Below are 24,140 nucleotides of genomic sequence, written 5' to 3'. Positions count from 1 at the left end.
AAAGGGGTATTCACATTTCAAATAGCCAAAATAACATTCTGCAAAGGTCATTTGTATTAAAGCCTCTAATCAATGCCTTCAAGAATTAATATTTTTAAGGGCTTACGCATGCAAGTGTACCTATGTGAACTACTTACAGGTAGGGAGTATCATATCCAGTATCAGTGCGTGCCTGATTAAGCCATACAGAATCATAGAAGAATAGAAAAAATAAGGTTGGAAAAGCCCTTCAGGATCACCAGCTCCAACCATCATCCTACCCTACCAATGTCACCCACTAAACCATGTCCCTATGCACCACGTCCAACCTTTCCTTGAACACCCCCAGGGACAGTGACTCCAGCACTTCCCTGGGCAGCCTGTTCCGATGCCTGACTGCTCTTTCTGAGAAGAAATGTCTCCTCATTGTTTTAATTGTTGAAGAGCAGTGCTCTTTGTTCAATTCTTTGTTTTAATTGTTGAAGAGTAGGGGCATGATGTTTCCATTTTTCCATTCACTAGGGACATCACCCGACTGCCAGGACTTTTCAGCTATGATGGAGAGAGGTTTGGCAACTGCATCAGCCAGTTCCCTCAGGACCCTGGGATGCATGTCATCAGGTCCCATAGACTTGTACCTCTTTAGATTCATCTGGTGGACTCAAACCTGCTCTTCACTTAGAGCAGGTGGGACTTTGCTCCCCCAGCCTTCATCTACGGGTTGAGGGAAATGAAATACTTGGAAGCCCATCTGTCAGTGCAGATGGAGGCAAGGAAGTTGCTGCGTACCTCAGCCTTCTCCGTGTCAGTCGTTACCAATTACACAGATATAGAAATTCACTCCTAATATAAAGAACTAGCCACCTATAATTGTTTACACACTACTATTTTCACCCCTCAGCCTATTTTCACACATGTTAAAGGCACGTGGTGGCCTTTGGGGACTCCTCCTGTCACCCCAGCACAGCATCCTCAAGGAAGCAGGGTCCTCTCTTGTGCTCTTCCTTGAGGCTCTGTTCAGAAGGGATGCCTCCTCTCGCACAGGGGCTGGGGGATGGGAAAGAAGCACTCACACAGCCCCTGAGAATCGGCAGCAGAGTTCTTTATTGCCGGGACATCCTGCAGGTGAGCCTGCGGGATGTCCGTGGTGTTTGGTGGCTCCAAGCTAACGCTTGGGATGGAGCCTGCACGACGAGTAGCAGTAGCTGCCCTGCACCTCCCATCCTGTGCGTTGGGTTTATTTACTAGAACAAGGAGTTGGATGCAAACACAGAGCTTGATGATGATACGAACATAATTTAGGAAGAAAAGGCAGTGAAGGATGTGGGACAGACTTAAATAAGCTTTAGTTCTTCAAAATTCAAGCGAGGGCAATATGGAAAGTCACCTTTCTTTGTACCTGTACTTCAGAGTCTATCTGAGGGGGGTTACTTCTTTTATTATTATGACTTAATTACTTCAGAAAGGAGTCTAATTTCACATTCATTATTAGTCCTTTTACAGTCTAATCCTCAGTATGGACTAGAGAGAGTCTGGGGCTTCCAGCATTTAGCCGTGCGTTACCCAGACTGAAGATATTCCCTACCATACACTGCCTGTATATCTATACGACACTGAAAATGCATGGATAACATTCAACAGTCATTCCCATCTGACCAAAAGAAGTTGGCCACTGTTCGCTGAGCATCCGCTGTATGAAAAAAACACAAGACCTACCACATACAAAAGTATAAACAGAAAATCCTAAGGCAGCACTGGGCGCAGCTCATAGGTCTCAGCTTAGAAAAATTGCTTTAATTGTCACAACATTAGACTGAAAGCCCAAGAGCAGTAATATGCCGAAACATGACGGTTGTAGAAACAGACAAAAACCCTAATATCCTTATGTAACTTTTCCTCCTACAGCTTCATAGCTCTGGAGTTGGACTGGCATCACAATTCACCCATGACTAATGACAAATTAGCTTATTAAAGATTTTTATTTTTTAAAGTTCAACACTTAAGAAATTTCATTTAAAAATCCTAATTTGAACATTGATTATGAAGTGTACCCAAAAAGCCATATAAATCAAGAAACATCCTACCCTCATAACATGTCTTTACACACTCATAAAATGATTTCTACTGATGGTAAGGAGCACCTGTCGTCTCAAACTGATAAACATTTCACACATCATCATAAACATCAGCATTATAGCTCAGGGATATTAATGACAATCTAACGATACCCAGCAATTAAGTGGCACATATACACAAGTATGCAGCTGGTATGTTTTTGTGGAAGAAACTCAAGGCCATAATTAAGCTTTTACATAATGTAAAAGAACAACTTTACCCGCCTACAATGGAATACGGATGGGGAACTACAGAAAAGAAAGGCTCTTGAAAAAAATAGTTTGTGAAATTACAGCAAAAAATGAGGGGGGGTTGCTTTTTTTTTTTTTTTTCCTTTTTTTTTTTTTTTTTAAATACAGTGGTCAAGCTCCTTTGCACTAGAATAACTTCATCCAGAATAGGATAACTTAAGCTAATGCTCTAAAAAAACAGCAACAGAGGAACTAAAAACCAGGTCCATCATTTTAAGAGATTCAATCACTCTCCAGAAAGAAAAAAAAAATCAGTCCACACAGCATTTTAAACTGAAATATCAGTGTTATTTATTGTAACGACTTCCACTGTTGCTTACACCTGCTGTGACCTTAAATTATGTTCGGTTTATACAATTATTTCAATTCATGCTAAAACAGATTTTGTTTCCCAGCCTTATGGGAATACTACACATCACTTACTGGATGATGTTGTCTTCTAACACTTTAGAAAAATACTCGAAAAATAGCTATACGCACTTTATATTTATATACATACACACATACACACACATAAAAATAGCTGTCTGAACCATGAGACGTATATTAGTTGTCTACATCGATAGATAGATCGATATCCACCCCCAATTTCGCTTCCCAGAAGGCCTACAAAATATTCTGCTATACCTGCAGAAGACATATCAGACTTGCACATAAACTATTTTTTGAAGATCTACAAATCAAAGAGAATAATGTGAAATAAACTCATTCACAGTAACTACAGCTATCTGCTATGAAAATTAACATGCAACAGAAACAGAAAGGCCAAGATCATCATTCGACTGCTGCAGCAAAATACCAATGTGCTGTTTTGCATCTGTTGACAAGATGTAGTTGACATGCTCCTTTTCCCTTGTCACTGTCACCAGCCCTGTACTGATACTGTATTTCTCATCCCAGTAAGGCTTCTTCTCTAACCCAGCAGATATGTAACACTCATCCTCCCTCCCTTACACACAGAGAATCATTTCTAGACAAATTCCGGTGCTCTCTGGCCACTTTGCAGAAATTATTAAGTCTTGAAGATGGCCAATTACAAACAAGAACAGTTTGTTTCTTCCTAGATGTACTTTACCACCTTTTAAAGCAATATTCACTTTAAAGCAGAATTTTGAGCAACAAAACATTTTTCACACAATACTTACTTCTTTTTTCACAGGTATTTAAGAATGCAATGAAATCATGGCTTATCCTGCTCACAGCTTTAAGAAGTCATGTGCCTTAATCTGCATGTCAATTGGATTAAAATGTAATCTTCTGGAATTATGAAGTTAACTGAGAAGTATGAGGAATAGAGGGCTTGTTTTTTTGTTTGTTTTCTAATATGTTTTCCTTTATCAAAGCTGTATATCGATCACATACTACAGGAACTTGCCAGACACTTTGGCAGCATTCGACATTTTTAAAGCAGGTCCAAACGCAAAGAGAGACAAAACACTTACCTTAGGTGGTTTTCTAGGTGATGGGAAAAAAATCAGCAACGATGAAGAGAAGCACAAATACACCATTCACAGAAACGGAAGGCAGCAAAGAAAAAGAAAAGAAAAGAAAAACAGAGTCAGTGTACTTCATTACTATTATCTCAACTTTTCTGTAATCCGTAATGTATTTAAGAATACTCAAATCAGAAGAAATCAGAAGATATTTCTGTGATACACCGTAAGTTTTTAACAAAAATATCAGAAGTTACTTTGTCATAGTACAACCACAGATTAAAAAGAAAGGCAGGAAAATGCAATGTTCCTTATAGATATAAAATTTAACAGCACCGAGTTCTGGAAGGAAAGCAAAGATCCATTTTCTTTGCCATGGAAGTCAAAGCACACCCCATCTTTTGTTGCAAACTAAAACCGTGTCTGTAAACTGACAGATAAAGGTGCCAGGCTGTGAATCCCCACTGACTTCAGTAGTGCTACAGATCCAAGACCGAGGTAAGGGTCAAACAATTGTTTCTTACTGAGTTTATAGAAATGTGTAGAAAAATAACACCTATATTTTTCCAGGCTACAGAAAGCCTGCAGGGAGCACAAGAAACCAAAGTAAAAGCACCGTTATCCTTTTCATGCACAACTCCAACTGGTGCTGGCAGAAATAAAGCAGAGGTAAAAAACACCAAACTGAAGACACCAGTGCAGAGTACTTCAATTTGTCCTTCCACGCTTTATGCTTATGCTGGCAGCCATGGGGTCACACAGTAAATTAGATCTGTTTGGTTGGGTTTTTTTTGGTGAAATTGGTTGAGCTGGGTCACTGATGTGCCTCACTGTGCAGCCTCGTGCTTGCTACTGCCAGTGCTGGAGAAGAGGCAAAAATGCAGCGGAGAATTAGGCTGATGTGGGCCACTCATGAAAACTACAACCTTTAAAGGTTTAAATTATGCATTGAAATAAGCCTGAAGTGATGCACACCAGAAGTTTCCATTTGTATTTCACATCAAGAAGAAAAAGTGTACAGATGTGAATGAAGGGAAGAAACACAGCCAAGTTTGAGGTTTCCAAAATAACAACAGTAATACAGGGTCTCCACCTACCCAACAAGGCCAGGCACTCTACACTAAATTTAACGATACCAGGAGGCTGATATCTCAGTGCAGAAACATGCGGGACCAAGCCTGGCTTTCACCCACCAGGCTACACATACAAAGTCCACCGAGTCGGAGTGGAAAATAACTCCTTGAGCAATTTTCCTCTCAACCCACAATACAGAGGCTCAGCAAAAAGAAGGGCAAGACCACAAGAGGAGGGTAAGAGAAGCGAGTCCACAAAGACATCTTACACAATCCTTTCTGCCTACTCTCGGCTCGTACCTCAGATGACACGGCTGCCTAAACCAGAAGCTCCGTGGCTGGCACGGGGTGCTGCTGTAATGCAAACACGCGTTGCCTCCGAGCCAACCCACTGGAGGCAGCCCTACCCTCACGACTTCTGCCAGAATCACTGTTATCTAGTTGGAAAATGCTCTTTAGCTCTACCTTCAATATTTCTCCATTTAAATGGTTTTCAGATGTGATGGAAGTGCCACTTTGCCAGCTTCCCTAGGCAAAGTCTCAGCAGCAGCCCTGAACTTTCTGTACCTACATCAAAGAGGTGTTCCTATTGAGGCAGGTTACTCACAATTCCTCAAAATGGTTTTCCTTTATTTTAAACGCACTCATATCTCGAGAAATAATTCAAGAAGGTATGAACTTTCCTAGGGAATTCCCGATGGACAGCTGTGCCAGTTCAGTAGGGTCCTAACTACACCGATTAGTTGAAGAAAGCAAAGGCCAGCACAAAGTTTACCAGCTGTGTTTCTGAGCACGTTATTACAAGCCCCAGGTAGAAAGGGGCTGCAGAACATCATTTAAGTAATTTTTTTCACACATTTCTTAGCGCTTTTCCTTAAGCAAGCCTTTTAGGAAATTTCCTCTCATTTCCCTCTGCTGTCTGTGCCCAGAGAAGCACAGCAGCCACTTCTTAAAGCACTGGCGGCCTGCAGAGCTCCCCAGGTGGAAGCAGGATGCCCATTGCAGCTCCCCAGGACACCTGCCAGCCTCACCAGCAGCAGCACAAGCAAGGGCCTCTGGAACAAATGGGTTATCTTGCTTTACGGGATATCTTTTTTTTTTTTTTTTTTTTTTTTAAGCTCTTTGGAAATTCCAGCTAACCGAGTCCCTGTAACCCTTGTCTTGGCAACGATTCAGACGGAGATACTGAAATCCTTTCTTCAGTCAAAGGACTCAGACTAGAAAGAAAAAGAAAAGCACTGTTTACAGTTTTACTGAAATCACATCTGTAGCAGCTTAAAGATGTCCTATAAAACCTGCATTAGCCTCAATCAATTTTCCACATCAGTTGGTTTTGTTTTATTTTTTTCAGATGTGCTCCATGGTTTCTTCCTTGTCCCAGAGGCCAGAACCTTTCAGCTTCATAAACAACTGAATTTGTCGCATTTTTTATCAGACGCTGACCATGCAGATCTGGTGATTCAGTGTTAGAGCGTGAGGGGGACGGGACAGCAGATCCCAGAGCCACAGCAATTCACATTTTGACTTCCCAGACTTGTTGCATGTTTCATCATCAGGGTCTAATCACCTACGGTGCCAATGGCAGCATGCAGGAGTACCTTCTGAGTGGCAACAAAACCTCCTGGAAGCTGAGCAGCCAGGAAACACCACAGCTGCCTAACCTTGCAATGTGCCTGAACAGTAACAGATTGTTGCTTAAAATGACAAAGAGCAATATGTACAGTCAGACAGAAGACTGTCTGCTCTGACATGCCAAGAACTTGAAACCAAAGGCATCACCATCTAGAGCCTGAAAAATTCTCGCAGACGGAGGAAGAGTCAATTTCAATGACCTCAGAGCCCACTGTGCTATTAAACTTCCTTCTTTGTCCTTAAGCCATCGTGGCTGTAAGTAAAGTATCACCAGGTGGATTTTCTAACTATGCTGAGGAGTCGGTGTGCTGAGGTCTGCTCCTAGAAATCTGCTCAGGCTTTGTCTTTTGCACTGGTACCAGGCCTCTCCTCTCCTGCTTGACAAACACATGCCAAGATCTCAAATGTGTAGCTACCTCAAATTTTTATCCAGATGGAGAAAAACAATTTCTAGAAAGCTTCATTTCATACACCAAAAACTTTAAAGAACTGGTGAATGCCCCCCTCCCTCCCCAATCCATACAACGTGATTTCACCACCACCCCTTGAGAGCATCTTCAGTAGGGGTGAGGTACCTTTGAAAATGACCCCATAGGCATCAAACCAGGAATTCCACGTGGAAGGAGACAGGGGAGCGAGGCATCTTTGCAAAACAGGTCTTAGATTCCTTGGAATGACACCCACACAGCCCAGTGCACCTCCAATTCAACCATGCTAAGAAGCCAAGTAGGTCACGATCATGCTCTAATTACTTCATTTTTTGGAAAGTATTCTGTGGATTCTTTTCCTTTCTCACTATTAGGTAATGAAGACGAAGCAGTAATGACCAACTACGTTAAGTAACCACATGTCGTATCCACAGTAGCTGACAAACCCACCACGTGGCTTTGCAGCTTGCTCTGCTACGCTGACTCCGCCAAAAATCATCATCCAAGGCACTGACTCTGAAATACCTTTTTGTCTCGTCACATGTGCAAGCACAGCACATTCACAGCACTCACTGTTTCCCCAAATATATAATTAAGTGTTTACATGTAGTAGCTATATAGTCATCAAGGTACTCTTCGGGATAACTGGTCAGAATTATTACAAGCAACTACCAATATGCTAGAAAAGGGGGAGAAAAACCTTCAGCTTTTTACACAATGAGTTGAAAAAAACAGTCTCCTTTCTTCCTTCTGTAAGTATAAAGATTGGCAAGGTGAAAAGATCATCTTGATGGACAAAGAAAATGTTTCTAGATTTTTTTCTGAGCCCTCCCTAGCAGCATTTGATAGCCGCAGTCTCCACAACTTCCCCTCTCCATACTCCCCACATGCAGTTTATTCTGCTGAGATTTCTGCAGTCCCAGGAAATGAATGGGCTCTTTTTTACGAGCCTACAGCCTGCCTGTTCCCAGCTACATCAAGTCAGAACAGGTTATCAAACTTGTTATGCTTTTATGTGCATGCAAGGATGGAGCTTTGCACTTCTACCCTCCTCGATTTCAGCCTTATCTTTTCTCTCAGCACCTCTCCAGCCTCTCTGGAAGCTAAAGACAAGCTGATCAAAGCAAACAGAATAGCATTTTCTGGTCATTTGTGTTTCTTTTTTCTTCTTCTTAAATCCGACTGCCAATAATGCAGACCAAGAATATTCCATCCCCTGTGTGCGCCTGCATGATTCAGAGGCAGAGTGCAGGGGAACGAACCAGTAGTAGGATCTCCATAACAAATGCCCCTTGCTTTATTTGATCAAAGTAACTGCCCTCTTTGCCCAGGTAGAAAAGGCTGTCAGCGTTTTTCGTCCATCAGGTTTCTCTTACCCTTCACAGGAAGATCATGCAGCTCTAGGACCCTTCACTGGCATGGTTTATCACTGCAGGCTGTTAATTGCAGGCCTGGTACCAAGCATCTTAAAAAGCGTGCCCCTATATTATAAATGGACACTACTTCTTAATAAAAGCTTGTATCTGCAAAAGGATTGTGGGCTGCCACTGTAACATCTTTGATGATTGTGTACTGCAAACTACAGGCAGTACATCATTTTCTGTAAAAAAAAAGAAAAAAGCAGAAAAAGAAGACTTGCACATTTCTTCCTTCCGTTCTCTAAAAGCAGGAGAGGATCAAAGGAAACGGGGCAATGCCCTGAAAGGGAACAGGGCCCCACCTTTGCACTTGGCTGGGGCACCTCTTGTAGAGCTGGCTAATGATAAAGCCAGCATCACGATTCAATACGAGGGTTCCCAGAACAGTTACTGTACATACTGTAGGAACATATACGTGTGCAAGTAACTAGTTTTATATTCTTGCATAAGGTGAGGAGCACATGCCATGCACGTACCTGTTTATTCCTCCTACCCAGAAAAGGTCTGTTCTATAGACAAAATAATGCTTTGAAGAACAGCAAAATAAAAACACCTTAACAAGTAAAGCAATTTGACCAAGTGCCTGCCTAATAAGATATTCGCTGATCATAATCTGAAACACCACAAAAACAGAGATGCATACTCTAAAAATATGTTGCTCTCTGATAGCACAGGTTATGAAACTGACAAAAGGTCATTAAAATAAGTGAAAGGCAATGGAAAACAAAGTGACAACTGTGTTGTAACACCTCTCATCCCTAACTTACCTTTCACTACAAGTTCTGACTATTTTTACCGCCCAAGGCATTATTATTCCAATGCCAGTGATTTGTTGATGTGAAGTTCAAGTACTAATCTTTACATAAAAGACTCGATGGTAAAGTGAAAACAGCTTCTATTGACAGCCTGAAAAAGGGCCAATACCTGTCCTACATGCAACAGCACATCATATTGCAAAAAGGAATTGGCTGCAGAGAACAGCCAGGACCCAAATATATGCAGAAAGATTGATCAACCACTTTGGTAGAGGGTTCACTAAGGAAAATTCTCTGTCCACTCTCCTGCTCTCCAACATAAAACAAACTTTTTTGAATTAAAAGAATAAAAATATTATCCCATTTCAGTTAATTTACTTGGTTTTACTGAAAAAGAAAAAACTGACTCAATAAAATTATCATTCTACTCTGCTATGAAAGAGCTCAAACTCAAATCTGACTGCTGAGCCCCCTATCCAGAATTTATCATGTTAAATAATCTTTTTCCACAAGTCTTAAATCCTAATCAAAGCTTATCCAAGACTATTTATTCTCATAAAAACCTCCTACCTACTACAATATAACCAATCACTGGTGTGTTCTTAGTAACATCAAAGTAGCCTCGTACCAAAATGCAAAGCAAGATGCAATGATTCCTATCAATGATAGTTGCTCCAACAACTGATTCTCTAAAATTGGTTATTTTTCTCCCCTTTTCAACAAAACTGAATGCAAAAGAACCCAAATCAGGAGATTTTTACTAACTAATCAGACTTGGTGGGATGAGTAAAAGAGGAAGAGGAATAAAATCCGTTCTCAGAACCCGAGAGCTATCAGCTTTCAGACCAGTTTGTAATGACTGATGATGAATATAATGAAACTTGTCTGGGCAAACACACTATGTTTCTGTGAAGTATGTGGAAATACATTCTAGCAGCATTAATAAAATTACTGGGGCATTTATTAGGCACCCATTATTCTTATTTGGTTGCCTCTATTTCTAGCGCTCGCGAGGAGAAAAACACCCCGTGCAATAACTGGCACTTCGACTCCGTGCACAAACTCTATGAGACCATCACACCCAACCAACCAGCCACCTGGGGTAGCTACTCCCAGCAATTAATGGCCTCTTAACTCTCCACCATCAATGGAAAACGTTCCCTTTCAATGTTACCGCTCCGCAGAAACTCCTTCTGAAGCGCTGCCTGCCCGACCCAGCAGCACACCAGGCTGTGCTGAAGGTAGAGCCCTTCTGCAGGCACAGCTCGAGCTGTTTGGAAAAACGCACTGCTATTAATCACGACGCCCAGCACTTATTACAAGACAAATCATCTTCAAAGGCACGTGAAGGAAACTTGCTGAGCAACGCAGCATATTGTAAATTAACTTCCACTTTGGTAGCAACAGCCTGCTCAAAACTCAAGCTCTGTAATTTGCTATGAAGATACGAACAGCAATTAGCAACTCGGCTGATGAAGACCAAGCCGTAAGATCTCTCAGCTAGTGAAAAGACAATGTGCTGAGAAGAATTAAACCATTGGCATTAACAGGGTGAGAGCTTATTTTCCTCAGTAAACGGAAAAGAAAATCCCTGATCTTGCTGCGAGGTGAGTCAAACGGGAGAAGGATGTAACTGAGACATTCCTGAAGATGCTCGAGCAACAGTCCTGAGCGTTTGTTCAGCCTGGACAAGAAGGAAGAACCCACAAGTTTCGCTGTCACATTCCATAATCACTCCAGGGAAAATCAGCATTCACATTTCATCTAATTTATGTTACTAATGAGATTTCAAAAGAGATGCTAATTGGGCATGACACTCCATCCTTTCACACAGCTGGGCAAATGTATGTTAGCATTCTTTAAATATCACTGTAGTATGGAAAAAAAACTGTTTTTGAAACTCAGCAAAAATCACAAATTACTATTTTCATTTCATCCTCGCATGCTTTTTCAGTATCATGAATATTACACAAACCGATCAGATAGAAAACGTTCATTATTTTGTATGCAAAATTAAAACTTTCCGCAGTTTTGATGACATTACACACTAGCACAATGATTTCCACCACTTTACCAGCAAGATTTTACAGAAGAAAGTCTGCATCAGCAGGCTGCAACCCCACACACCGTTTGCTTTAACAGACAATGTTAACAAGAGCTCCCATTTGCCAGAAAGTGGATGCAGAGAAAGAGTAGCATAGGATGGAAAAAGTTTGTTGTGGTGGGTAAAACATTGCAGAACCAACGCCAGGAGACTTTATCCTTGTCCAGCACCCAGACAAGTGAATTTCTTATTCACTGCTTCCTTTAAATTCCTTCCAGGAATATTCTAGTTAGCTCTAGGGACCTAGTGTGTCATGAAATGAACCACAAAAGTTACCCAAAAGCCAACAAAAATCTTCACAATACGTGCTCCATGTTCATCAGCTAACAGAAACAGGACAGCTGCCGAGACAGCTTCACCCAGGGAAGGCACCAAGCACGAAGTTATCGAACCTAGCAGAGGAAGGCCCAACCTGAACACATTTCTGGACTCTGAGAATTTCCAGCAGAGAAAGGCTGGCAACTGCTAAGACGGATTTTCCACCTGAGGGCTTCAGAGAGAGGTTAGATGCCCTTCTGCTACACAAATTACTTACCGAGCTTAGAGTAAGTGTTCTAAGTGTTCATTAGCTTGTGTTCTCTGACCTTGTCAGAGAACACAAGCTAATGCCCTACGCAACACAGGAGGTGAGACTGACAAAATTTAACAGCAACCCCAATCCCCCAGTGACCTGGAAATTTGTGGCAATTCCTATAAACGTCACCTTACCTTGAGCCACAAACATTTCCTTCTTTCCATCAGAGGCAAGACCTCTCGAGCAGGCATTACTCCAAGCACACAACAATACGCACTGGAAAGCAATGACTGTCACCTCCTCGCTCATGTGCAACAATAAGACAGAAATGACAAGAGCAATGCACACTCCAGACTTCGTGTAACTACTACGACTACTGCTTCCCTCCCTGTTACCTGTGAAAAAATACACAAGAGCCTTCAACTTTCCTCAATTGAAAAATAAAGCACACACTGCTTGTGTGCAACAAAATAGGAAACATTTAGCCCTGGAGCAATGACGAGTCTAACCTTTTTCAGGGTTATAAAAACATCATCTTATGACTACATGACCTTAATAGCCTGATATTTGTACTCAGCGTTAAGCAAATTCTTTTTCTGGATCTTACTGAATCCTAAATGGTTGAATTCATGCCAGTGCATAAGCCTGGTTTTATATGCTTAAATTGGCATGGTCCTGGGCAACCCGCTCGAGGTGGCCCTGCTTGAGCATGGGGTTGGAGCAGGTGACCTTCAGAGGTCCCTCCTAACCCTAATCATCCTGTGAATAATGCTGGTTTTTATGTTATGTTATGTTATTTAAGATAGTGGTGTAGAAGAGCATGAACATCAGTATCAGAGATGCTCTGCAATGCTTGTCATTAGGAATCTTTAAACCCCTACAGTCATCCCAGACCTGTGTTAATAACATCATTACTTTTTAAAGTAAATAAAAAGCACCTCTAAGAATCTCTACACGATGTGTTCCAGACACCAACTTAAATACACGTGTTTCCGAGAAAGAAGTTTACAGCCCAAAATCTAAAATCTGCAGCAGCCCAGTAGTATTCAGTCGGGTTTCATGTCTGGTTTGTATGCCCATAACTTCTTCATATCTGCAAAAAGATAGAGTATGTTTGCTGTGAAGAGTATTATCCGTCGTTCCCATCAGGTGATGTTATCAGGCAGCGCCAGGCATCCAGGTTTCACCCACTGGCTATCAGTTAACAAGCTCGGTCAGTACTACTTTCAAACCGCTGTGGCAATGTTTAGTTTGCTCTGGCAGATAAAGGGATTTTCACTTAGTCTCTATTTTCTTTAGTACTCAGAAGAAGGTCAGGGCCATTACTAAGAAAGTGATAGTTCTGTATGGCTCCAGCACAAATGAAAGGCTGAGACAACAAGCAGAAATAAAACTCAGTAAGGGATGGAAGGCATAAAGCACAAACTCAAAGGACTGCTATAAAAGCAGGTTTGCAAGTGCAAGTCAGAAATATAACAAATGGTTTGAAACAAAGCTGACGTTCTGCTGGTTTACCTAGAAACTGTCAGTGAAATAAAGGAAATACAGAGCCAGCTTTCAAGTGCCTCGGCAGAAAATCAGTGCACAGCTAAACGCTAGCAATTGAAGCACCAGTCAAACTCTGCAGAGGGGCATAGCATACAATTTGTGTTTGTTTCATTATGCTACACTTTTTTTTTTTTTTTTTTTTTTTTTTTTTTTTTTTTACAATATACACAGAAGAGTTGGCCTCTGTCCTATAAAAATTGCAATTTGTTTGAAAACAAACAGTGCTAGAGTGTAAGTGAGAAGTAAAGTTCGGGATGAAGTATAAGAAGCAGTTCTCGATGTATGAAATGTTGGTGTCAGACAGTTAGCATGGACACAAGTCACAGTTTCACAAGCACAGCCAGAATGAAGTTTCAGGACACATTCTGAGATAACACAAAAGAAAGAAGCCATCTCAGGCTTCTTAGACGCTGGAGGTTAGGGAAATCCAGAGAGAGGTCACGGCGCTATGGTGTACAAGCCATTAGTGCAATCAAAGAATGAGCCAAGAACTGAAATGGATAGCGTTTCCTAAGAGAAACAAAAAACTGAGTTATGTCTAGTCTTACAGCTAAAGGGGAGGGCACATCTGCCGATATATAAATATAAAATAAGGATCTCCAACACATACAGTCTGACTGTCACAGGCAATAAAGCCACAAAGCCTTTAAGTCTCCGGATTGAGTCTAAACAACTCAAAACTAGTTATGTTGTTCTGCCTCACAGAAAGCTGTTTCTCCTACCACCATCCAGAAGGTTTTCCTGATTCCCCATCTTGCACAAATGAATGAGGTTCAATTTCTCCATGTGCCAACTCTACCCCGTAAGTGAATGCTTCAAATTAAGTTAGCTTCCTACATAGGCTCGCTCTCCTGCTACACTTCCCTCCCAGCTCTTCGCTTTCCATCGGTTCTGTGGTCCTGCAGCCATCTCAGTAACTTGATAAATCACTTTGGATCCGTATTTCTGAAAGACAGCAAACCTGAAATGTAGAGAATATTCCAGAAGTGGTTCTACCAAATGCCTTTTAGCATGGCATTGTTCCGATGTTACAATTACACCGAATTGCTTAGGAAATAACATTTGCATTCAACGAGTTTGGAAAACATGCATGTTCTTAGAAATAAAACCAACTCTCCCTAGCCTTTGTCACAGCCATGCGGTACTCTGGAGGAGTCAGTGTTTAGGTCTGCTGTGGGTTGCAGAGCGAAGAACTACAGCAGGCTTCAGTTTGTATTGGAGAGCAGAAAGAGCGAGGCATGAACCACAGGAACTTGCGTTTCTGAAAGCCCAGCTGTGGCCAACAAACTCTTTCAGAGAACATCTCTGAAACAGAGAAAGGAAAACTTTGAAAGCAGAGCCTACCTTTAATTAGGCCATGGGTGAAACAGTTTTTATCTCTGCAGGGAAAGCGGGAGGAGGAAAAACAGGTAAGGTTTCAAGTGCACACACTCTGTGTCAGGTCTGAGGCACAATGAGTAAGCTTCAGCCTAGCAGGCAGCGGCAGCGACTGCCCTAAGAATAATTGCTCAAGAGGCAAAGCCAGTTGAGGAGTTTCTGCCCATCTCCAGCCTCTTGTTCCCAGGTCCTGGGCTGCAGGTGGTCACACTGGGCTGTGCCTCTGCCAGATAAACGCGGGGTGCTGGTGGGACAGCGTTGTTTTGCCATTTGCTGTTTTGAAAACAAAGTTTCATCAATTTAGTTCGCAGAACCAGAAAACGGGTGTCTGACTGCAGGGAAGGTGCACGCTGAACATGAACAGCGCAGCTGGGAACATGAAGGCAGAGACAGAGACGAAGCCATAGCTCACGGACAGGCTGCTGGCAGGGCACAAGGGAGGAGACCCTGCCTCTGGCAGTCACCAAACCTTCAATTGAGCCACCTCACTGCCCCCAGAGCAGGGCAGAAAGCAGCCGCCTGGCCGTGTCAGACCACAGGTGCTCTCAGCAGCAATAAGCAGCGAGATGGAGTTGTTATCTTCGGGCTCAGTGGCCTTCCAGGATTTTTCTCCCACATTAATTTGCCTAACCACCTTTTAATTGCACGGACTTTCAGAAGTCAGAGCATCTTGCAACAAAGTGCACGCTTTAATTATGTGCACGTCCTTTCACTTGTTCTGAACCCAGCTGCTGCTAAATTAAGGCGAAGCCTCATAAGATAAAAGATAGCAAATCATTCCTCCTGCTGTTCATGGGCAGAGAGGGAGCAGCAGATGACAGTGGCAAGGACCAACTGCAGCCCCCAATCCCTGTTCTAGAGAGGTGTTCTGGGTGGAAGGATGGGGGAAAGGCATTCATAGGTTGCTTTCGTTTCTCACTTCTCCAGTTTGTTAGTAATAAGCAACAAATTACATGAATCTCTCTATGCTGAGTCTGTTTTGCCCATGATAATAATTGCTGAGCAATCTCCCTGTCCTTATCTCAACCCTTTTCCCCAAGCTCTTTCCATCGTATTCTTTCCCTCTTTCCCTTTGAAGAGCAGCAGTGAGAGTGGTTGTGGTGGAGCTCAGCTACCCATCAGAGCAAAACCACCACACATATGCTAACAGCAGCAGTGCAGCGACATTAACATATTGTGATGCCAGCATTCAAGCCTTTTTCATTCATTGATGAAAAGAAGAAATACCAGAACAAGCACAGATCTCTTCAGGACTCCATGTGTGATATGCAGGGGTGGGGGATAAGATTTTAACTGAGCACATGGCTCATCTCCCATGGGATTTGCAGAAAATTTGCAGAAAGAATGTCCCTCCAAAGGGAACAAAGACAGTTCTTGTGCACAAGACTTGTCTCAACTATCCACCTAATACCACTCATGTAGGAACTGCTGAAAGAAGACTAGGAAACATTTATTAAATTAAATATTAAGCCTGACTTTAAAACCCTGTCAGTACTTATGATAGACACTGGTGTTTCTGTGCTGTTTGGTTTTACTATTTTTTTTTAAACTTTGTTGCTAACAATTGCAGAACTCCTTGGTCAGCTTTCTCCAGTTACCTGAAATAGTTTTTCTTACCAATTTACCTTTGTTTCAGAATAAGAAGTTGTGGATTGAAAACAAATCAATGTGAAAAAAGGTGATCCAGAGGCCCAAGACCAAAATGATGGTACTGTGATGTGAAACACACCAAAGCTATCCTTCTACCTTAGGATCTGTCTGGGCAGCAAAATTCAAAGCGTAGGGACATAAAGCTGTCTTCAGTACTTGTTTTTGTATGTTCCAAACAGATTCATGGCATCACCCATTCAAAAAACTGCATTCAGGAAGTACTAAAGGAAAAAAAAATCAAGGCTCAAGATTATTTTTCCATTGTCATCTAAAAGAGTAATAAAAAATATTTGCCTTATTGTTAGCTGTCTTCACAACATAGGGAAACGTAAAATTTTACAAGCATCTTAGCTTTTCTATCCCTCCCAATTTACATACTGAATATCAAGGTAAATGTAACACGTAAAAGCTTCCATCTTATACAGACACGTTTTTTCTATCTCCATTACAACACTATAAACCAAGTGGTTGCATTTGGGGATAAGCAGCTGTTTCTACTTGATGGACCTTGTGCTGCCTCCCATAAAAAACAACTTCTGCCTCGCAGGATCTGCTTGGAGCAGCGTGAGCACTACTGAGCGGAGGTCCTTGCGTCTTCAGCCAAAGGTAGAGATGGCCACAAATGCACCACCAGCCCCTGCACTGAAATCTTGGCCCACAACACCACGGTGACTGGACTATACATGCATGTTTTGCAGATATGGAGCTAGCACCTTTCCTGTTCCACGTGTGTGCGACTTCAGAGGACAACCTTTCCCTTTGTGCACAGAAGAGATGCACAAAGAGCAAGCATGAAATAAGTCTCTCTGAAGTCTGCATGGACAAATGCTCCTGTCACAGTGCTATGATGCTGAGTGAATGGTAACAGCACCAAGATGCTGCTCTGCACATCTCTGGCTGGGAGAAATCTTCACAAAGGCAACTGTAAAAGCCTGAACATGATTAGAAAAGCACCACTTAGGTATCACATTTATTCTTGCCCTAAGACAATCTGTTCAATGTTGTATCAATATACTGCTCTCTGAATTGCAGGTGTGAGATTCTCCTCATAACTGCTGGGAGAAGAGATCTTTCAAGTGACTGAGATTTTTAGAATATCATTAGTAAGCTTGCATTTCTTTATTTTTTTTAATTCGGATAAACTTTTGAGGCTGCTTTTGGAGCTTTAAGAGAATGATTAGAGAAAAAGATAGGAAATATTTTAGATGTAGAGCTTAGGGATATGGTTTAGTGGGGACTGTTAGCATTAGGTCAGAGGTTGGACTCGATGATCTTGAGGTCTCTTCCAACCTAGAAATTCTGTGAAATATCTTCAGCCCCCCCCATCCTAGCATTTGTTACTGGGGTTAACTTGGCAACGAACAAAAATTCTTTGGAACAGAACACTGGCGCTCATGATCCGAACCCTTACCATTTTTTTTTTCCAAAATTTAAGCAAAACTTCAGAAGGACCAGGATCATTTGTTTGTAAAGCCTAGATTTAACATACACAATTATCCTCCATTATACATAGCTGCTTCTTCACCCCTTGCTTGGTTGTAAATTCAACTGGTGGAACAGAAGGCGAGTAAACAGAGGACACAACATTCAGGCCTGAATATTTTATAAGAGAAAACAGGGAAGCTTCGCATCATGTATCAAACATCAATAGCCTGAAGTGGAAAACAAGTAACTAAAAGCATTTTAGAAAAGAGGAGGAAAAAAACAGGATAGGTAGAACAGAGAAAAGCTCCATCGTGCAGTTGAAAGGGGAAAAAATAGTTTTCACCTTTTTGCTTAGACATATTTTACTGCTCTTCACAAAAGTGGTACTCTTCCTGCCAGCTTCACTATTTTTTCTGCTCACCTAAAGGCAGTTACTTAAAATGACTGTGCTACAGAATTAGAGGGAAGTGTAGGCCCCCTTTAGGTACTGGAAGGCCACTATAAGGTCTCCCCAGAGCCTTCTCTTCTCCAGGCTGAACAATTGCAACTCCCTCAGCCTGTCTTCACAGGAGAGGTGCTCCAGCCCCTTGATCATCCTCACGGCCCTCCTCTGGACTCGCTCTAACTCATTTTAACCTCTTTGTGTTTTAATATTTGTTGTAGCAACATGATGATGAAACGTAGAAGTGATTGTGATCACGAATCTCTCAAAAATACAACGGCAGCATTTATTCCATTTGTAGAGGAAGCACATCCTTAATCTCCATGCCAAACAGTGTTAGGCACGAGGTATACTGCTTGGAAATGGAACTGTAGAATGGAAATAGTGAGAAACTCTTTGCCATAGCATCGCTGGCAATATAAATAACCAAGATTACAAACAGGATCATCATGTGAGCATTCCAGGCCAGCCTATAAATAGCAATTGAGAAAGAACTGGCCTCTCACAGCTACAGTGCCCCAGTACAGTGTGCCTCTGCTAAAATAGCAACAGATATGTTCAGTAACGTGTGAATTTTGTGAATTAAATAGTCATTTGCACAGCTTATCTCTTTGAAACTGATGGATTCACAGGACTAAAGCGGTAGACTTCTAACTGAACATAACTGTACACTTTGCATGTGAGTGTAGTATTCTTTGATTTATCCTACTTCAGAGCTTCTTCAGAAACAACACAGCAACATGACTACCATGGGTCCTCACACTGCAATCAAAATTTATGATTCAAGAATTAGTTTGGGATTCCAGCTATAAAATCAGTTGCATTTGTATATTACGCAAAATGATTCTTCGAGATACGATGCTCGTCTGCATCTACCTACAGAGAAAGTAATTGCTTTGTACAAGCAAATATACTGTTTTGATCCTGCTAATTATTTTTCCAGAAAGAAACTGAACAACAGCTTCATATTAATGGTTATACCACGTGCTTATACAATAGAGGGAGTGGACACATTCCTCAGGTAAGAGATCAGTAGCTTGCAAGGTCTCAGAAACAATCAGAATTTCCTGAGAGATAATGGAAAAGATAATTCATGGATTACTCAGGACTGGCTTACTCATTTGGCTTTGCCAAAAAAAGGACAGTGTTAGACAGCGTTAGGGATGAAAATGACAATTTACTTGAAAGTATTAATGAATTCCAAGTTTATCAATGGCTGCAAACGTCAGATTTCAGCAATTCATAACAATATAGCCAAAGAAAAAATTACTTCTGCGTCTCCACAGCTTGCCTTACCCTACCTACTTCCTATACTTCAGCCACTTCGGTTACGCTATGCCATAAGTCACTATAACAAACAGGTAACAAAAAAATGAATGAATACAAGAAGAGAAAAAAAGATGGTTTTAAATGTGTTTTGAATATTTTTGTTTTCTGCCCCAGACTCTTCTTCACTTTCAATGGCAACTATCAAGCTGGGAGCAACATGACTGAACTCAGTTTTCTTGGAACATGTGTCCCTCGGCCTTGTCTCTTAAAATTTTATTGGAAATGCATTTGCCAAGCCTGTTAAAAAACTTTTACAGACCTAGTTTTGACTTCACCCCCGCACAGAAGCAGGAGCACTCCTGACGATGACACTGATGAATTCACACCGCTCAGCGAGCAGCTCTTTGTTGTCAGACCAGCACTAGGACAGGCCACGACAGCTCAGAAGCAGCTCCGGGAAGATTCCCAGCAAACAGAAACCTGTCATCAGCAGCACCCTGCGCTAGCACGCAGGCGGGTGAGTGACCCAGACCCACAGCTGAAGGCTGGTGAGACCCGCAGGGTTAATGAGCTGGATCCCCAGCCGGCACCCTACACCCCGCAGTGCTAGGGAGTGGTGGCAGCCCTGCATTGCTGCTGATCACCTGCTCTCCTCCCACTCAGCTCCAAGCAAGGATGAGGGAGCTGCTCCTGGCCACACACATTTTTGAAGGTGATCTGTAAAGAGACAACACTCGGGAACCTTCAGCGAGCAGCTTCTAGAGCTGGGATGAGAGAAGACGACAGCAGCAGTACTGCACAGCCAGCTCTGCCTGCCACTTCTTTACTCACAAAGAAGTTTCATTCGTTTAACCACATGGCACTTAAGATTTAAACTTACCAGACAAGTTTGTTTTATTCCCCCTCAATTCACACTTACTGTAAGTAACCATACAAGACAGAAACCCACTTAGATCAGTGACAGTGCCAAACCAGTGCCATATAATTTTGCGGTATTTTTATATTTAAGTGGTTACAAGCCTGCTTCAAAGACTCGAATACTATGCAGATGCTAGAAATACATGGAAAATAAAACTAGATATAATTGGAAACTAGAGCATTCTGTTTTAACACAAGTAATTCAGTCAATATGAAAGACAAGGAGAGCAGGATACGTACTAATCAGTGGGGTTTTTGGTTGGTTTACAAATCCATGCAAAACCTTTACAAGAGTTCCAAAACACCTATCCTTGTAACTATAGCAGCTGAATACAGACTATATAAAGGAAATAATAAAAGTCTATAACCTGAAATTGCTATTATTTAATTAGCAGGACAGATCTGCATACTGTAACAGAAAGTGCTCTACAATGTATGTGAGACAGTTGCAGTTTCGAAGTTGCATGTTTAAACAGGAATGTGCTCTTTTGTTCTATTTTCTTCCCCTCATTTAATCATAATGAAGTCACTTGTGACATTACAACAGTTTCCCGAGCAACAGTCCAGTCAGATGTGATGAACACAAGATAAGGGTGTGTGCAGGAGTGAGCTCCTAACCCACCAGTGATCAAGATGAGGAATTCAGCATAAACACGAAAATATATTAGGTGTAGAACCTAATATATATATATACACCAGGGAAAACACATTAGGTGTAGAAATAAAGCAGAAAAAGCTACTGTATCACAACACTTGCTGTTGCAATAACATGAATGATACCCTAATGGCTGGCTGGCCTCATCATCCTGATTCAATATTTGGCTATCAGGTTTCCCAAGAACTTGAAGATATAATGGATTATGTCTGCAGAGCAGAAAGGGTAAGGTCTAAGTAATAACCCCAGATCAAGCCAAGTGCACACCCAAACCAGAAACAGTCAGAAATGAGAAACAGAATTAATTGTACATTGGAAGGCAGGAACCTAAGCATGAGAAATGCAGCCTTAATTCATCCAGGTATATACTTAGTCCTGTATCAATAGACAAAACACCTGTAGGGGTTTCACAGAGTGTCTGCAGTTTTTCCAGAGAGCTTGAAATGCCACGGGTTAACCAGTGTTTCTGTCCTGGGACAACTACGCTTCATATTAATAATTAACCCAAGGCACAAACAACAAAAACTGCACAGTCAGCATGTTTTAAACACATAAGGCACAGGAGCAGAGTTTGTTTTCTTACATTGGAGTAATAGCTTGGAGGTAATTATTGTTTCCAAAAGATGCTCCTCAGAAAAGCAGGGGTAGAAATATGCTGTAGTAATACTCCCTCCTCCTCTAAAACAGCTCCAAACGAACATTTGAAGGAGCCATTATCAGCAAAAGCGATTGTTTCCTTATTGGCATCGTATTAACTATCGGCATGAAAGCTAACCAGGAGTCCTGCTCCAAAAGCAAACCAGTTCTTGAACAGTGCTCCTTGTCCTTTTGTTCCTACGAGAGCTTCAAATTTCAGATCAAACCTAACACTGAACGATGGTAAAAGGGAAGCTCTGTGGGTGTGGAGGTCCACTAAAAAAAAAAAAAAAAAGCTGTAAACAAAAATCCTCATGACATAAAACCTGTGTAAACAAGTGATACAACTCAAGTTTATTTACTATGCTAATGAGGAAAATCAAGGCAATGCAACCAGGAAAAAAAAAAAAAAAGGAATCATTCATTTCTCTGCTTATAAGGGTGAGAAACAAGTAACAGTTAACTTCAGGGAAATAAGTTCTGCATTGTACAACGAGCATGGCCACACAGCACAATTCGTTTAATTCCTACCCTACTGATATTAATGCCAGCGCAGTCTTCCAGCAAACACAGACACCTATCTACAAAATCATAGGACCACAGACAGGGACAGAGTTTCATGCGTCATGTTAGGTCCCAAAGTAATGTGAACTTTAATTTGAAGTCACATTATATAAATGTCAAGTTTTGGGGTAAATTACGACACCAATGACAGTGCCCTTGGTAAACTCAGCATCTCAGTCACTAATGTTCCAAGGAAGAAATAAAATCCATTCAATGCTAGTCCTAGATGGTATTTAGTATACCTAAATTAAACCTACTGTTACTAAAACATGAACAGCCAGCTCCTTGTTAAGCTTTCAGAGGGGCAGATAAGAAAGTGACTGTGAACAGGATTTTGGAAGTGGCTGTTTTAATTTGGGGAGGTGGTAGCAGGGAAAAAAATACAACAGAATACTGTATGAAGTAGTCACTTCCAACTAACAGGAACACTTAAAGGGTGATTTTTTACAGACTTAAAATCTCTGTAAGTCCATTTCTGGAAAAAAAAAAAAAAAAAAAAAAAAAGGAAATTACTGAATTACTATGCACTCTAGGGCCAATCTGAAGAGCTGCCTCAGAAGTTTTTCTTGGAAGCCTTATCCAGCAGCAACTGTCTTCCAGTAACTTTTCACATGTGAAGAGAAAAAAACTATAATCACAAGAGAGGAAGAGAAAAGCTATATTCTGTATCTGGCTATCCTTCAGCAATTTGCCAGTCCCCACTGAGCTTCCGCAGTCAGATCTGATTTGTCCCCAAGGAAGCCACATCACAATTCATGCCAGGATGCCTGGGGTGTAAAATTACTGCTCTGTCTCTCAGCTCACCTGGGCACCAAGACCTGGCACAGCCTGGAAGCCAACACCAGAGCTGGAATTTAATCCTTCACACTAGCTGTCCTTCAGACAGGAGGCACAACGCAGCAACATCAGCTGCAGCATTGGGTGTCTGTCACCCGGGGTGGCTGATGCACCCGCACCCAGCTGACCTGCACCCTTCTCCCATTGCTAACAACAACATCAGATTCTCAAGCACCTCAGCACTGACACGTCCTTCCAAGATGCCAGCCAAAAGACTAACACCTTATGTGAACAACTAACCCAAAGCTTATCAAACAGGCTTTATCTGCAGTGTTGTGTGAAGTGCTAGAGCCTCTGAATGCAGAACAAAACCCACGCTGCTCTACAGCAAGGAAATGCTTCATGATTCTTCCAATGAGAAACTGCATCTCTGTGAGCCTCGCTCAGTTGTTTCCTCTGCCCACCTCCTGCAAAAAGCCCCAGAGCCTAAAAAATTAATGGTTTTGTATCATTCGCAAAATAGCTTTGAAGAATAGTTAAGTCTTTGCTTTTATTTATTTTTAAAGAGTTGCCACTGTTTCCATCTGGTCATTTTTGTACATCTTTATCATTCACATTGTTACTCACTTTTCTACACAACTCTAGTATCACCTTGTATGGAAAGTTATTTAAAATGATGGTATCTGTGGATGTAAAGCAGTGCTGAAGAACAGAAACACTAAGATGCTAAACACGACGAAGTTATAAGATACCAAATACGAAGGACTGAAGATTTAGAAAGAGCACAACGCACGGCTGCAGAAGGCCAACTTTCTCGTGTTTTAGAAGCAAAAAATAAAAACAAACCCAAACCCAAAGATGCATTGCTTCAGAGAACACATTTCAAATGTTTCGACATGAACTACTTTTTTTTCCCCAAACCAATTCCTGAATTCCTGAGAAGCTTCTGAAAGCTGTCCATTCTTCATTACCATGAATTACTTCCATAATCTCTGAAAACTGCGCTAAGGGATTTACAGCAATTTTCCCTTCCCAGTAGGAACCAGTGTCTTCTGACCCAATTCCAACTAAATCACCTCATCTACAATTCAATCTGAATCAGGATTTTTTTTCCTCCAATGCTAAACATTGCCCATTCTATCTGTAATCTCCTGCAGCCCCTACACAAGGCTTTGCC

At 41.6% G+C, this 24,140-nt stretch overlaps 1 protein-coding gene across 8 annotated transcripts in view; it reads right to left on the bottom strand.

Moving 5' to 3' along the window:
• Positions 1–24,140, bottom strand: part of KIF13A (kinesin family member 13A) — a 118,734-nt gene that overhangs the window by 73,333 nt on the left and 21,261 nt on the right. For all 8 annotated transcript variants that reach the window (XM_084507461.1, XM_084507460.1, XM_084507462.1 and 5 more), the window contains exon 3: positions 3,788–3,800. In XM_084507461.1, coding sequence (XP_084363587.1) covers positions 3,788–3,800 — 13 coding nt within the window. The remainder of the gene's footprint in view (positions 1–3,787; positions 3,801–24,140) is intronic.

Source organism: Aythya ferina, assembly GCF_964211825.1.
Source record: "Aythya ferina genome assembly, chromosome: 2".
In the NCBI taxonomy this organism is placed as follows: domain Eukaryota; kingdom Metazoa; phylum Chordata; class Aves; order Anseriformes; family Anatidae; genus Aythya; species Aythya ferina.
The sequence above is the reverse complement of the archived record's forward strand: the minus strand, read 5'-3'. Positions and strand labels throughout refer to the sequence as shown.